The sequence below is a fragment of the Eptatretus burgeri genome, chromosome 8 (genome assembly GCF_056783735.1).
Source record: "Eptatretus burgeri isolate ZD-2024b chromosome 8, Ebu_testis_v1, whole genome shotgun sequence".
Taxonomy (NCBI): Eukaryota; Metazoa; Chordata; class Myxini; order Myxiniformes; family Myxinidae; genus Eptatretus; species Eptatretus burgeri.
Genome location: NC_140968.1, coordinates 38,063,697 through 38,080,034, shown reverse-complemented (window position 1 = coordinate 38,080,034; position 16,338 = coordinate 38,063,697). Strand labels below are relative to the sequence as shown.

At 51.7% G+C, this 16,338-nt stretch overlaps 1 protein-coding gene across 4 annotated transcripts in view; it reads right to left on the bottom strand.

Moving 5' to 3' along the window:
- Positions 1–676: 676 nt before the first annotated feature.
- LOC147021558 (mitogen-activated protein kinase kinase kinase 2-like) overlaps positions 677–16,338 on the bottom strand; it is a 66,399-nt gene continuing 50,737 nt past the window's right edge. The window contains exon 8 of one of the 4 annotated variants that reach the window (XM_085893729.1): positions 677–1,018. In XM_085893729.1, coding sequence (XP_085749855.1) covers positions 938–1,018 — 81 coding nt within the window. In that variant the 3' untranslated portion in view covers positions 677–937. The remainder of the gene's footprint in view (positions 1,019–16,338) is intronic. The other 3 variants (XM_085893726.1, XM_085893727.1, XM_085893728.1) reach the window with 3 other exon arrangements.

Genomic DNA, 16,338 nt, shown 5'->3' with positions numbered 1-16,338 from the left:
CACTCTCAATCAAGACTTAGAGAAGAGAGTGCGATTAACTGGGGAAAGACTGGCTTGTTACTTTCAACCAAAAAACAAAAAGACCCAACTGTTGTCTGTGTCTCGCTAAAGATCACCTTGTTTTCCAACCCTGTCTTATGGATTTTTCATCTTTGCAGGAACTTCCTGTTATCCATCCACTTGGATTGGATATCAGCTCAAACCTCAGCTGGGAAAAGTACATCTCTGTTATAGCTGAAAGAGCCTCCCAAGCACCTTGGCTGCTTATCTCGTGCTCGACGATACCTTCTTCAAGCTACTATGCTCCATATATACATGGCCACTATACGACCCATCATGGAGTATCATTGCCATATATGGTTTGGTACTTCGGCCTGTCACCTATCTCTCTTTTACAGAAACCAGCGATGTGCTGCCATTCTGGTGGGACAGGAGTTGGCACCATTCCTGGAACTTCTCTCAGTCTGCCGCTCTGTTCCTTCTTTGATCCTTTTCAACAGATATTACCATGGAATGTGCTCAGACGGTCTCTCACAGGTTGTTACACCTAAGCATCGACATGTTTGGCAGTTTCTTCCCATCTATACACTGTATCTGTCCTGAGGAGTAAGACTGAGGTATTCTAGTAGTCCCCCCCCCACCCCGCACTGTATCACTTTGGAATAGTTTACCTGCATCCTGCTTCCCCCTCAATCCCAACCTACCTCAATTCAAGAGGAATGTCAATAGAGTCCTTTCTGTTGAAAATATCTCTACTTTCCTTTGTGCAGCCACCACCTTGAGTGGCCTTTGGCTTTGTGGTGGGCAAAATCTCATAAAAAAATGATGGGCCCCTATTAGGTCGAGGCCCCAGATAAGTCACCCAGCCTGCCCACTACCCCCGACTTGACCCACTGCAAAGTATGACACAAAGACAACATTCAGGAATGCATGCTACTTACCCAAGAGGGCTATCCAAAGAGTGGCAGCTACCTGAAGCAGACTTATCTGGGCTGCTGGCCATCAGTGGATCAATGGTCTAAAACAACATCCACAAGACAGCACTGTGTTATTAATGCAGGTTTCAAACAATAAAGCATTTAATGACAACCATTGCACAAGTGACAGAGGTTTATACCAAAGATATTTCACACATTTCATACCCTAATACTCTTGTTTCTTAAGAAATAACCCAATAAAATTTTTCTTAAGGGTCGGTGCTTCCAAAGCAGTTTATTGGTAAGGATTATACCGGGTGGTTTGCCTTTGCCTTCCTTGGAGTAGTTAGGACAGGAATTTGCAATTTCTTCATGGTGCCAGCGATACCGCACCCACTCTTTGCAAAGGACATCATGGGATCTTTAATGTTTACCAACTAATGTTGGTAGACAGGACGCCAGTTTAAAGTCCATCCGAGGGACAGCACACACTGATGAATCAGCCTGCTTGTGAAACACCGGGATGAGAGTTTATAGCTGGGACAGTGATGAGCATGGGGGACAGAGTGAAGAGGGTGGAAGAGCAGTGGATGAAGAAATGCTTCAATAAGAAAAAAATGAAAACACTGTTTTGGTCTGCAATATGCAGATGGCTCTTGAGTCCATTACAAGTAAAGCTGCATTGCTATAAGTATGAATGAGAATGTGTGGCAAGTGCCACAAATGGAGTGTTTCATGAATAAAATATTTGACAGTCAAATGCATAAGCCTGGTGTTGGCTTAGTGGTTAGGATGGTGGCTTGGGATCCCAGGGTCCTGAGTTCAAGCCCCGTTGGCTGCTGAATTAACACCAGGGGGTTGACTCAGCCTGTCATCCTTCCGAGGTCGGCGAAATGAGTGCCAGTGTACTGGTCCCGGTGTATGCCCCGGTTAGAATAGGTGTACCATATCCCTGTGTGTCGTAAGAGGCGACCAGGGTTGGCGTCAGGAAGGGCATCCGGCCATAAAACATTGCCTCAATGAAAAGCCAAACCCCTGTACAGCAGGGAAAAATGGCTGTAAAAACGGTCATTATTATATTTTTTACAGTCAAATGCACATACTGTATTCTGAAATTTAAAGGGCTCTTCTGCGTAAGGAATTTTCAATTTAGTTTGGATCTCGACAGACCAACAGCCAGAGTCAGTGTTAACATAGGGGGCAGTAGTAGCTGGGAATGGACACAGTAATGGGATGTTTGTTGAAATTCAAACAAAAAAGGGTGATGAAGTGTGGTATCATCAACAAGGAAATGGGCAAGTTGTTGAGAAAGATAAAGAACAGGAACCTGAAGGAAGACCAGAAAAACCAGATTCAATGGTGTAATGGTTAGAACGTCCACTCAAAGTCTTGGAGGTCAGTGGTACAAAACCCAGCCGAGTCCTACCAAAGACTATAAAAATGGTACGTGCTGCTTTTTTGCTTGATGCTACACATTTAAAAAGGATAGAACATGGACAAACAACCATAGGTTGGCAAGCATTGCACAGGCTTTATGAGCCAACTCACCTCCATTGAAATTCCTTGCAAAGGAAGTCATATTTATGAAGAAGCAATCAAATATATTAATCAATTCGAACAGCTATTGAAGAGTTAAAGTTTGTTAGGAAACTTGAATAGCAATCAAATAAGACTATAATGAAGCCCATACATCATACAAAGCTTTCAGCTACGTTCTTCCATGCAATCTTTATCATGGTATAGTTTTCTTTTCTTCTCCTCCTCTTCTCTTTATGAGGTCCAATGGCACCAAGTTTCTTCCCTGCCTTGATCATGATACTCCTTCACTTCCCTCTGTCCTCAGCCACCACTCTCCACTCTCCAACAACATGCAGTGTATTGGTATCCCTCCTCACACAATCCTCCCATCTCAACCTGGGTCTACCTATTTTCCTCCTATCTTCCTCCCTCAACCTATATGCTCTCTTCCCCCATCTGCACCAAGTATCCAGCCCATTTCAGCCGGCATTTCACCAATCTTCCCATCAAGCTCATCAGCAAACCAATCCCCTCCCTCAGTTCATCCATCCTCCTTCTATCCACCCTCTTCACTCCCGTAATCCTCCTGACCCAGTTGTTCTCACACACCAGCAGCCTCTGTTGTTGTCTCTCTGTCAGTGCCACCATCTCCAGACAGTAAAGGTAGGCCAGCATAACACACAAAATCAGAACCTTCCCTTTCAATTTCCTTGATAGCTTTCTGTCTGCCATTGCTCCTTCCACCCTCCTCCATGCATTTGAAGAGCGTGGATACACACACACATATATATATATATATATATATATATATATATATATATATATATATATATATATATATATATATATATATATATATATATATATATATATATATATATATATATATATTGTAACGAATTCGCGCCCGCCGGCGTGCGAACAGCCGCTTTCCACTAATAGCAGCCGCGTCGCCCACCAGACAGACAATTCAGTCGTGACCTTCCGGAGCAACGCCGGAACCCTGTCAGGGGTGGGTCTTCAACCCCACCACGGCCTAGCCAATTTTCTACCTGCGCAGAATAGGGTCAATCGCCAAATCTCGATATACCTAAGTACCCGCGCGGGTAGCCTACCGGGAGACCATACCTCGGCGCAGGTCGGCTTGGACACGAACCGCCCAAGCGGTCTGTTCCGTTCTGCAGTGATAACCGAGCGGGTATTATCGCCGACCTCGCCGGATCCGATTCTATTGAACGGGTATTTAAAACCCAACTATTTATTCTGAGATGCAAGATGGCATTTCCAATAGGGAGTGGATGCAAAGAACGGGGTACATTTGAAGCAAGCACATTTATTTATAATTTACACACAACACGTATGCAGGCAAGGCAATGAAATAATCATACACGTATGCAAAGAGACAAAAGCAATCACGTATACAGACAAAGCAATAGCTAGGGAAAGCACTACGACGGAATCTTAGCAGTAATAATTTACAGGCACTTAAGTAGTTCTACTTCTCAGACTCGGCGCCACAACATTCATTCCAAAGCCCAAAAGAAAAGGGTCATCCCCAAAAGACGAGGATGGCAGACCGGGTCCGTAAACCTTTATGTGCGTGGAGCCTGGCTGACCGAATGGGCCCCACGAGACCGACGCTGGTTACCTGCACCCTCGTGGTGCGACGGTCCGCGAGCTCTCTCCGGCACTCTCCTCTCGTGCGCGCCTCGACCCTGGACCACCGCACACAACCCTCACGACTTGGCGCCCAGAGGGAAGGCACCCGGAGCTCGAACCACCACGAAGCAGCAGCAATCACCAGACCAGAAGAGCTCGATGACGCCAAAACCACCAACGACCCCGAAGAAACTGAAACCACCAACACAATCCAGAAGCTCTCCTGAAGAGACGACAACGACGACGACCAAAGACACACGACTAAAGGCTCAACGACAAAAGGCTCGACGACAAAAGGGCTCGCCGACGTTCAAAAAGCACCAATGTCACAAAGAGACGAAGCTCCCCCGAAGAGACAACAACTCACACGATCACCCCCTCCTTTTTCGAGCTCGCGTCCTGTCCGCCCTGATATCCCCTGGGGTCCAACCCCTTGCTCCAACCCCGCTTTCTGCTCCGCCCCCTTCCAGTTCCTGCGAGAAGCTTCCAGAAAAGGGGCGTTCCTCCATTCCCAGCGCCTCATTTCACGAAGCGACCAATGGCGAACGATCTGCCTCGCCCCTCCCACACCAAGTGCGGAGAAAACAGGCGGGAATATGAGGCGGGAATATTGGGCGGGAAAAATCCGCGTGCCATCGAAGTTCCTTTGGTTTCATTTTGCTCGCGTTTATTGAATGAATGCGGAGAGATGGTTGTAATTTGTCCGTGGAGGAGAAGGGAATTGATAGCTGGCGTAGCGGCGAAGGTGGTTTGGTGGTTGGCGGTAGAGGCGATCGTGGTTGTGGCATGGGTGGCGTTGTGGTTCAGGGGAGCTATGTTGGTTGTTGTAATGGTGATGGAGATGTGGTTGGCTCAAAATAACGATAGAAAAAGAAAAACCTACCTCAAAGGATCACAGCCCTGTGACACGAATAATTCCCATTAAACAACGGTGGGGAAATCTAACTGAACACAGACTTATCGGCATAACTAACTAAGAACCTATATGGTGTTCTGCGAATTTCCACAGCCGTAACACTATATATATATATATATATATATATATATATATATATATATATATATATATATATATATATATATATATATATATATATATATATATATATTGTTACGAATTCTGGCCCGCCTGGCATGCGATCGGCCGCGTACCTCTAATGGCAGCCACGTCGCCCACCGGACAGACAATTCAGTCGTGACCCTCCTGGAACTACCGCCAGGATACAGTCACGGGTGGGCGTTTAACCTCACCACAACCAAGTCCGCACTCCACCCACGCGAAATAGGCTGAATCGCCGAATGTCGATATACCTAAATACCCGCGCGGGTAACCTACTGAGGGGTTGCACCACACCACAGGCCGACTCCGGACATGAACCGCTTAAGCGGTTCGTTCCGTATTACAGGAATAACCGAGCGGAGTTATTGTCGGCCTTGACGGTTCCGATTAATTACTGGGATGTTGAAACCCACTACGAATCCCTTACGTGATGCAAGATGGAGATTCAATAAAAGGAAGGAGACGAAGCAAAGCGGGAATACAGTTCAACAAGCAATGCACATTTATTACGGAAACACGGAAGGCAGGTAAATTACAGTCAAGACAAGATGCAACAAAAGCAAATGCAATACGACCGAATAAAAGGGCAATTATTTACAACACTTATTCAGTTCTACTTGTATTGTCGGGACTCGGCGCCACATCACTCATACAAAAAGCAAAGGAAAGAAAGCCACCCTCACAGGCAAGGAGGCAGACAGGTTCGTGGACCAAATGTGCGTGTATCCTGGAGGAGCGGCCAGGTCCACGAGACCGAGAAGGTCTTACCCACGTCCTCGTGACACGATGGCGGGCAAGCCGCAATGTTCACGCAGCTGCGCCCGGACTCCGTGCCCCTGGCGTGGTCGGCGAGCCCTCTCCGGCGTGCTCCGCGCAAGCAGTTTTGTTGGCACCACGTTATGGGTGGGGGAGGAACGGGGCCCCCCGGCACTATCTCAGCGCGGACTGGGGGGGGGGGTGAATTGCGAATGCTCAGGGAGAGGGGAATGGCTGGCTGGCTTGGTCCCCGCGATGAGACGAGCGACCCCACACCGCAACCTCGTTGCCGACCGCCGTCTTCACTTGACTCGAACTTGAACTCTTCACTTGCCCCGACCAGCCGCCTGCAACTCAACCGCACGAACTTCGAGTCGCCTTATGCTCGCGTCTTTATAGGCCGCAGGAGGAGCCTATATGCAAATTTCAGGATCAAAACGCGATTGGAGGCGGGCCCACGCCACCCTCTGTTCGGCCATTGGTGCGGCAAAAAGGGGGCGTGAACCTCCCTTGATCCGAATTCCTCTCGTAAAGAATCCATGTTCATTGCGCTTCGAGGCGGGGCCATATCACCCGACGCTCGCCCATTGGACGGAGAAAAAGGGGGCGTGAAGCCTTTTTGATCCGAATTTCTCCCTCGGAAAGGCCGCCATTCGCGCTCGCGGCTCGATGCGGTCGGCACCAATCGCCGAACGGGCCCTGGACAGCACGACGTTTGGTGTTGACTGGTGGTGTGGTCAATGGTTGGAGAAGGAGATAGGCGAAGGTGGTGGGCGGTTTTCTGTGGTGGTTTGGTGGTTGGCGGGCGTCGTTTGGGAATGGAGTTGTGAAGCTAAAGGTAGTGGCTGCTTGCGTTGTTGGTGGTTTAATGGTCGAAAATAACAATAGAGAAAGAAAAATGGCAAACTCAAAGCGTGGCAGCCCGGATGAATCACACATATTCCCTCTATACAACGGGTTTGGGCTAACTTCACATGAACTTACCGATATATCTCACCTGAGGACTCTTTATGGTGTAATGCGAATTTCCACAACCGTAACACTATATATATATATATATATATATATATATATATATATATATATATATATATATATATATATATATATATATATATATATATATATATATATACATACATATATATTGTTGTGGTTACCAAATTCGCAAACCACCATTCAGGTCCCTTAGGTGAGGTATCTCGGTAAGTATATGTGTAGTTAGGCCCAAACCCGTTGTCTAGTGGGAATACATGTCATTTATGCGTGCTGCGACTCTTCAGGATAGCCGTTTTTCTTTTACTATCTTTATTTTGGACCAACCGCCATGATTACCACCGCCAACCGCGTCTCAACAGTCATCACAACATCAACCACCCACCGCGGCACCGCTTCACCACAGCAGCCACGACCTTTGCCGTCAACCCTCGCAACCGTCGCATTGCCACCGTTCTTGCGCCGCTTGTGGGTACCGGTATTGGACTCGTGCAGGGCGCGCGCCGAACAGCGTGTACAAAACCACGGATTTTCCGCTCCAAAAACGGATCAAAAACGACACACGCCCACTTTTGTTCCGTCCAATCGGTGAGCGAGGGGCGATTTGGCCCCGCCTCCAGGGCGTTGGAGGGCGGTCGCTATATGCAAATTCATGGATCAAAATGCATTCACGCCCACTTTTTCTCGGGCCAATGGGGAGCGAGGTGAAAGGTCGAAGGCAGGGGGTCAAAGGCGAAGCCACGGGGCTTATATAAGCGGCTGCGTTCGCCAGAAAAGGGTTGTTGGTCGTCGTCGTCGTCGTCGTGTGCGTTGGAGTCGGAGCGAAGAGGACGGAGCTGTGGAGAGGCGGCGAAGGCAGACGAGGGGGTGCTCGCGTCGTGCCGGGAGCTGCACACCAGGGAGGCCGACGGCGCGACCTGGTCGAGGTGGAGACGCTCGTCGCGGGACTCGAGACAGAGTAAAAATCCTCCTTTCCCCGAGCATCAGCAACCCCCTCCTGTTTCCCCCCCCCCCCGCGCTGAGATAGTGCGACCAAGGGGGCCCCCTTCCCACCCCCTACCAGACACTGTCCGCGAGGCCCGCGGAGTTGGGGCACCATCGCCGCTTCGCGCCTCATCATCAGACGGGTAGGCCCGACCCGGTCTCGGCCTCAGGCCCGCCTCATCCTTGAGGGTGTTCTTTTTCTTTTGCTTTGGGAATATGTGTTGTCGGCGCCGTCTGTGAAGTAGAATTGTATAAGTGTTGCCGTGTGCTCGGTAGTCGGATAGCTCTGCATTGTGTCTTCGCTTTTACATTTGCTTTTTGTGTAAAATTGCATTGTGTTTCTTTTCCTTCTATGTGCTTTTGGTGGAATTGTATATGTGTGCTTTCCGTTCATCGCGAATAAATGTGCTTTATGTTGAACTGTTCTCCCGCTTCGCTTCGTCTTTTCCTCCATTGAATCCCCATCTTACTTCACGTAAAGGGTTGGTAGTGGGCTGAATACGCCCGATAATTAATCGAACCGTCGAGGCCGACGATAACACCGCTCGGTTATCCCGATAGTACGGAACGGGTCGCTTAAGTGGCCCGTGTCCGAAGTCGACCTGCGGCGAGGTGCGATCGCCCGGTCTACCCTCCGTGTGGGTACTTAGGTAGGTCGAATTTGGCGAGCAACCCTATCCCACGCGGGGGCTGATTGGCTCGATCGCGGTGAGACCGAAAGGTCCACCCGTGACTGGTTCCCGGCGTTAGTCCGAGAGGGTCATGACTGGATTGTCCGTCCGGTGGGCGACGTGCCGCGATTCGAGTTACGTGGCCGTCAGCACGCCGGCGGGCGCGAATCCGTAACACTGGTGTCAGGTCGTGCGATACAAATCCATCGCCCTCCTCGCGGCACTGGTATCGGAGAACAGGAAAACGGGCTCTCCTGTCTCCGGCTAAATTCACGGGAATCGGTCCAGGGGTGAGAGAAGCGACCCCCGATTCCCTCCAAATTACGAGCGATTCAAATTAACCCTTCACGAGAAGCAAGATGGCGTCTCAAGGCGAGCGGGAGCCGGGGGTATAAGAAATGGATGTAGAATGTGTAGGATCCATGGCCCAGGATGGAATGCCCGTGCAGGAACATGAACTCGTCCAACTGAACCCAGAGCCCGAAATAGGTGCGGCAGCGGCCGCGGTGTATGACACCTCCCCTCCCCCTCACCACCAGAACCCTTTCCCGATCCCTGCCGAAACGACTCACCCAAGCGCACCCGACATGGCCCAGCTATTCGCCATGCTGGCGGAAATGACAGCGAAGATAAATGCGAACATGAACGAAAAGATGGATGCGAATACACAACAAATGAACGAAAAGATGGATACAAACACAAATGGAATGAAAAACGAAATGAACAAGCAAATAAGCGGAATGGAAGCAAACACGAGGGAAGAAATGAAAGAACTATGGGGTGAGACGCAGAACATGGGCCGATGCCTGCAGGCGGGCATGAAGGCCGTGACCAGGGAGCTGGGAATGGCGACTCCACGTGTGGGAGCAAACGAGCTGGAAGGGGGTGCAACGGCTGACAAGCCCGCGGTGGAGGCGGGTAAAAAAATAATTCGGGGGGCGTGTTGGGCGAGGGTCGTGACAGAAGAATCGACGGTGACCAAAAGGGAAAAATTAAATGGGGAGACTAAAACGTGTGAGACGAGACACGAGGTGACGACAACAGAAACTTATAAATGTATGGAGACACGGGAGACAGAAAAAATACAGGGAAGACTACACAATGAAGACGGGGTAAGTGACGCACACACACACACGGAGGTAGTGGAGGATAATGGGGGTGAGCTCGCGGAGCGTGTAGAGACCCAGTGCGAGCACCTGGATGGCCTCCTCCAGGAACGAGGGGAGGGAGTATGCCGCCTTGAGGCGAGTCACGACCAGGTGAGTTCGGTCGTGCTTTGCGAGGTTGAGGGGACGAGTGCTGTGGACAGGTGCACGGAGAGCTTGGGGGGTATAGAGGCCCCGGAGACCCTTGTGGGGACACGAATCCCCAGTGTGGTTGTCCCGGTGTGTGTGGTGCAAGGTATGAGTGCGTCCCCGTGTGTTCTAGCGACCCCGTGTGTGAGTGGTGTGGTGGCGATGGTGCCAGAGTACGTGCTTCCCAGCACGCCGTGTGTGGATGAGGCACCGTGTGTGAGTGAGGCCGTGTGTGTGGATGAAACGGCCAGGGTGGATGGGGCACCGCGGGTGAGTGCCCCCGCGTGTGTGGGTGAGGCACCGTGTGTGAGTGAGGCCGTGTGTGTGGATGAAACGGCCAGTGTGGATGAGGAACCGCGGGTGAGTGCCCCCGCGTGTGTGGATGAGGCACCGCGGTTGAGTGCCCCCGCGTGTGTGTGAGGCACGAGTGAATGGGGCACCACGTGTGAGTGGTATGGGTTATGCAAGGGAGACCGTGTGTGTGTGAGAGAGCGGTATGTGAGGGAGATGTCGGTTGGCATGCGGGAGCACGCAGCCGCGTCTCCCGGTGTGAGTTTAATGGAATGGAGTGTGAGCGTCGTAACACGCAGGTGTGCGTGGGTTGAATGGCGACGACGATGGAGACATGTGAGGAAAGAAAGCCGGGTAGCGGCTGTAGTTGTTTCGGGGACCGTGCCGGGTTCACCCAGCAGTGAGCACGCGGTTCGTGCTGTGCAACGCACGAGACCACCACGTGCTCGCTTGCGAGAGTGAAGTCCCAGTCCGGAAACGCACGCGGTGGATTTGCCGATCCCGCGGACGGACAAAGTTTAGGCAGGACTACGGATTTGGACCGGACGGGTTCTCCACGCGATCGTGTGTGTTAAGCTCCAACGGGCAAAGCACATGTGTTCGCGTGGGGAACCCCTCGAGACGTGGGGCTTGTGTTTTTTTTTATGCGCACGGTGACGCCATGGCTGCACGTGGGGTTGGAATCCGGCAGGAGGGGTATCCCTGCCGGATGGCACCGTCCAAGGAGGGACGAGGAACACGTGCAGCTGCATGACGTCACGGGCAGGTGCCAAGTGCGCGAGTTGCCGCGCTGGTGCTGCGCATGAAAAAAAAACAAAAAAACAGCAAGCCTCACTTTCGGGTGCACAGGATTCCTGGGCAAGGGGTGGAAGACCCCCTTGACCCGGGGCACAGGATGAAAACTAGTTAGGGGGAAGGGTTAGCTTAGTTAGACCGACTTCATGGGGCAGGGGTAAGTCCTCATGGAGTCCGTGGAATGGATTAGTTAGAGGGATTGTAGCCAGATTTAGGTTGGGAAATAAAATGATTATTAGGAGACATGGACAGACTTATGAATGTGTAGAGGGGACGTAGCTTAGCTACGTAGTGTTAAAAGGAACGTGCTTTAGTGTAAGGGACGACGTGGGAGCACGAGTTAGTTAGGGGATGTTGTTAGAAGGATGGCAGAGTTCAGCGGTGTGTGTGTTGAAGAGTTGTTGGTGAGTTGTGAGGCATGTGCTTGGTGAGTGAGTGAGGCCAGCGGGTCTGTGTGTGTGTGGAGCGAATGGGGAATGCATGGTGCGATGAGTGATTGGGGGGAGGAGTGACTCCCGCCCAAGGGACCCCGGGGTCAGAGTAAAGTGAGTTAGCTGGGTTAGTCAAATTAACAAAAATGGAGGTCGTTTTGCTGTTGGTGGGAATGTAGGCTCGAAACCCATTTGGAGGGGTGCAGGAGCCCTGTTGACGGGCTTGGGAGCGTGGCTGCGAAAGGTGAGTATCGCTGAGTGGGTACCCCGGGCACCAGGCGAGTCGGCCGTGGTAGGCCAAGGGCCCATGGGGGGCCGGGATAGCGTAGTGGGCACGGGTGCGCCTGCTTGGTGCAGGGGCCCGGGGCGCCATTAGCCGCGTGGGCAGTGTTGTGGGCATGGGTGACCCTCGGAAAGGGGCCCGGGAAGCCAGCCTGCCACGTGTGCGTTTCAGGGGAGGTGCCATCGGGGGCACTCCCCGGTGTTAGGGAGCTGGTAGGCTCGGAGGCAGTGTAGTGCCCGGGGGTGCCATAGCGGGAGATTCGGCAGAGGGTCGTGCCTGCCTAAGGGAGCCACGTGTCCCAGCCAGGAGACCGTGTGAGGGCACGGAGAGAAAATTGGGGGGCGAGGCCCGAAATTGTGAGGACACCAACACAGGCGACGGGAATCTGGGTTGTTAGAACCAATAGTTTAAGCGAGAGGCGCTTGTTGAAAGCCCCGGGGTAGTTTAACAGTTAAATGGATAGGGTAGATTAGGAAGTGTACCCCTCCGCACCATCCATCCCCTCGCTGTCGTTGTGGGCCGCTGGACCCACTTGGTGTTAAGATCGCCGAACTCTGGGGAGGCCATTCTGAGGCTTCGTTGGGCCTCGACACAGGACGTTAGCTCTCCCTTATTCCCCTCCGGGAAGGGAACGTAGGGGTTGGGAGTAGGCTAGGTGACAGAATAGGTTAGCCGAACAAGGACGATAAAGGGGGTTAGGGGACTATTTATAGTGGGGAAGTAAAAATAAAAACAACAAAAAAATAAGTTGGGGCTAAATTGGTTTTTCACAAATTAAGGGAGTGGGTATGTACAGTGACAGACAAAGGCGATAGGTGGGAGGGAGACAGGTAGGTAGGTCCGAGCCCGCCTTCCAAGTGGCCAGCACCACCGCACTCCCTCCACCAACCTCCACGGAACGGCAAAGGCTGGCCAACTTCATCTGCAGCTGCTGTGCTGCAAGGCCTGTGCCGGATGGATCGTCTGCAGCTGCTGTGCTGTAAGGCCTGTGCCGGCCAGTTCATCTGCTGGCTGTTTTTCTTCAAGGCCTGTGCCGGCCAGTTCGTCTGCCGGCTGTGTTTGCCTGCAGCGGCCTTCTTCTGCGGGCTGTGTTTGCCTGCTGCCTTTGCCATGCCATGCCCACTGCCCATGTACACCAGCCCCGTTCAATTTTTGCTTTGCCCCCCCCCCCCTGTTCATTTCCATGTGCGCCAGGATTCAGAAGGCAACAGTTTGCAAGCTGCGAGAACTGCCCTGTTGGCAGCTACAACACGGGCCTGCAGTGGCGGCCCGTGCACCGTGTTTGTGTCCATCCATCCATCCGTTGTGTTCATTGCGTGTGCCACTTGAGCTGGCACGGAGACTACGTTTGTGCAGCCCATGCACCGTTGTGGTTCACTGCGTTCAGTTCAAAAGGGAAGGCCTTGGACTGCGTGTGAGCAGCCAGCCACGTTCCCTGTCACCTGCATTGTTTTGAGCCAGAGACTGCATGCGAGCAGCCTGGCTCCCTGCTAACTGCTTTCTTTTTGCAGAGTTCAGTGATCCTGGGCCATGGTTTCGTGTAAAATTTGTAAGTTAAGGTTAAGATGTACTGTAAATATGAGTGCGCCCCCGGCATGTCTGTCCTAGCGCCGGCAATTTTATTTAAGTCGCCGGTGTGAGTGAGTTTGTTTAGGTAGTTACGCAGCCCTCAGGTTATTTATTTTGGGGACACGAATACCATGAATGTCGCACTCAGGGATCCGTAGGTAAAATGTACTAGGGGAAAACTACACATGATGGCACACAAGAATTTGACGACTCGGGACGAGTCTGTAAAAAGGGGAGGGGGTAGTGTTGTGGTTACCAAATTCGCAAACCACCATTCAGGTCCCTTAGGTGAGGTATCTCGGTAAGTATATGTGTAGTTAGGCCCAAACCTGTTGTCTAGTGGGAATACATGTCATTTATGCGTGCTGCGACTCTTCAGGATAGCCGTTTTTCTTTTACTATCTTTATTTTGGACCAACCGCCATGATTACCACCGCCAACCGCGTCTCAACAGTCATCACAACATCAACCACCCACCGCGGCGCCGCTTCACCACAGCAGCCACGACCTTTGCCGTCAACCCTCGGAACCGTCGCATCGCCACCGTTCTTGCGCCGCTTATGGGTACCGGTATTGGACTCGTGCAGGGCGCGCGCCGAACAGCGTGTACAAAACCACGGATTTTCCGCTCCAAAAACGGATCAAAAACGACACACGCCCACTTTTGTTCCGTCCAATCGGTGAGCGAGGGGCGATTTGGCCCCGCCTCCAGGGCGTTGGAGGGCGGTCGCTATATGCAAATTCATGGATCAAAATGCATTCACGCCCACTTTTTCTCGGGCCAATGGGGAGCGAGGTGAAAGGTCGAAGGCAGGGGGTCAAAGGCGAAGCCACGGGGCTTATATAAGCGGCTGCGTTCGCCAGAAAAGGGTTGTTGATCGTTGTCGTCGTCGTGTGCGTTGGAGTCGGAGCGAAGAGGACGGAGCTGTGAAGAGGCGGCGAAGGCAGACGAGGGGGTGCTCGCGTCGTGCCGGGAGCTGCACACCAGGGAGGCCGACGGCGCGACCTGGTCGAGGTGGAGACGCTCGTCGCGGGACTCGAGACAGAGTAAAAATCCTCCTTTCCCCGAGCATCAGCAACCCCCTCCTGTTTCCCCCCCCGCGCTGAGATAGTGCGACCAAGGGGGCCCCCTTCCCACCCCCTAACAGACACTGTCCGCGAGGCCCGCGGAGTTGGGGCACCATCGCCGCTTCGCGCCTCATCATCAGACGGGTAGGCCCGACCCGGTCTCGGCCTCAGGCCCGCCTCATCCTTGAGGGTGTTCTTTTTCTTTTGCTTTGGGAATGTGTTGTCGGCGCCGTCTGTGAAGTAGAATTGTATAAGTGTTGCCGTGTGCTCGGTAGTCGGATAGCTCTGCATTGTGTCTTCGCTTTTACATTTGCTTTTTGTGTAAAATTGCATTGTGTTTCTTTTCCTTCTATGTGCTTTTGGTGGAATTGTATATGTGTGCTTTCCGTTCATCGCGAATAAATGTGCTTTATGTTGAACTGTTCTCCCGCTTCGCTTCGTCTTTTCCTCTATTGAATCCCCATCTTACTTCACGTAAAGGGTTGGTAGTGGGCTGAATACGCCCGATAATTAATCGAACCGTCGAGGCCGACGATAACACCGCTCGGTTATCCCGATAGTACGGAACGGGTCGCTTAAGTGGCCCGTGTCCGAAGTCGACCTGCGGCGAGGTGCGATCGCCCGGTCTACCCTCCGTGTGGGTACTTAGGTAGGTCGAATTTGGCGAGCAACCCTATCCCACGCGGGGGCTGATTGGCTCGATCGCGGTGAGACCGAAAGGTCCACCCGTGACTGGTTCCCGGCGTTAGTCCGAGAGGGTCACGACTGGATAGTCCGTCCGGTGGGCGACGTGCCGCGATTCGAGTTACGTGGCCGTCAGCACGCCGGCGGGCGCGAATCCGTAACAATATATATATATATATATATATATATATATATATATATATATATATATATATATATATATATATATATATGTATCTATATATATATATATATAAATATATATAAACCAAGTCGAAAACACCAGGGGGTTGACTCAGCCTGCCATCCTTCCGAGGTCGGCGAAATGAGCACCAGTTGTACTGGGCCCGGTGTATGCCCCGGTTAGAATAGGTGTACCATATCCCTGTGTGTCATAAGAGGCGACCAGGGTTGCGTCAGGAAGGGCATCCGGCGTAAAAACCTATGCCAAATCATTATGCGGACAACAAAACGAATTTCCATACCGGATCGGTCGAGGCCCGGGTTACCAACCCACCACCACCGGTACCGGTGGTCAGCAGGGTACCAGTGGAAATTGTGCTACTGCTGGGCGAAGGAGGAGAAGGAGACGGGAAGGCGTAGTCCGGAGGCAGTGGGAGAGGGGAAGGGTAGAAGTGTGGAGGTGAGAGTTGGAACTCTGAATGTTGGGACGATGACTGGCAAAGGGCGAGAGTTGGCTGATATGATGGAGAGAAGAAAGGTGGACATACTGTGTGTACAAGAGACCAAGTGGATGGGGAGTAAGGCGAGGAGCATTGGAGGTGGTTTCAAACTGTTCTACCATGGTGTGGATGGGAGGAGAAATGGTGTCGGGATAATCCTGAAGGAAGATCATGTCAAGAGGGTATTGGAGGTGAGGAGGGTGTCTGACCGAGTGATGAGTGTGAAGTTGGAAATTGAAGGGGTGATGATGAATGTCATCAGTGCATATGCCCCACATATGGGGTGTGAGATGGAATATAAAGAAGATTTCTGGAGTGAGTTAGATGAAGTGGTGGAGAGTGTATCCAAGGATGAAAGAGTGGTGATTGGAGCAGATTTCAATGGACATGTTGGGGAAGGGAATAAAGAGGATGAGGAGGTGATGGGGAGGTACGGTCTCAACAAGAGAAATGTGGAAGGGCAAATGGTGGTAGAGTTTGGAAAAAAAAATGGAAATGGCAGTGGTAAACACGTATTTCAAGAAGAAGGAGGAACACAGGGTGACATACAAGAGTGGAGGAAAGTGCACACAGGTGGATTACATCTTAAGTAGGAGATGCAACCTGAAAGAGATTAGTGACTGTAAGGTTGTGGCAGGGGAGAGTGTAGCTCGACAGCATCGATTGGTGGTCTGTAGG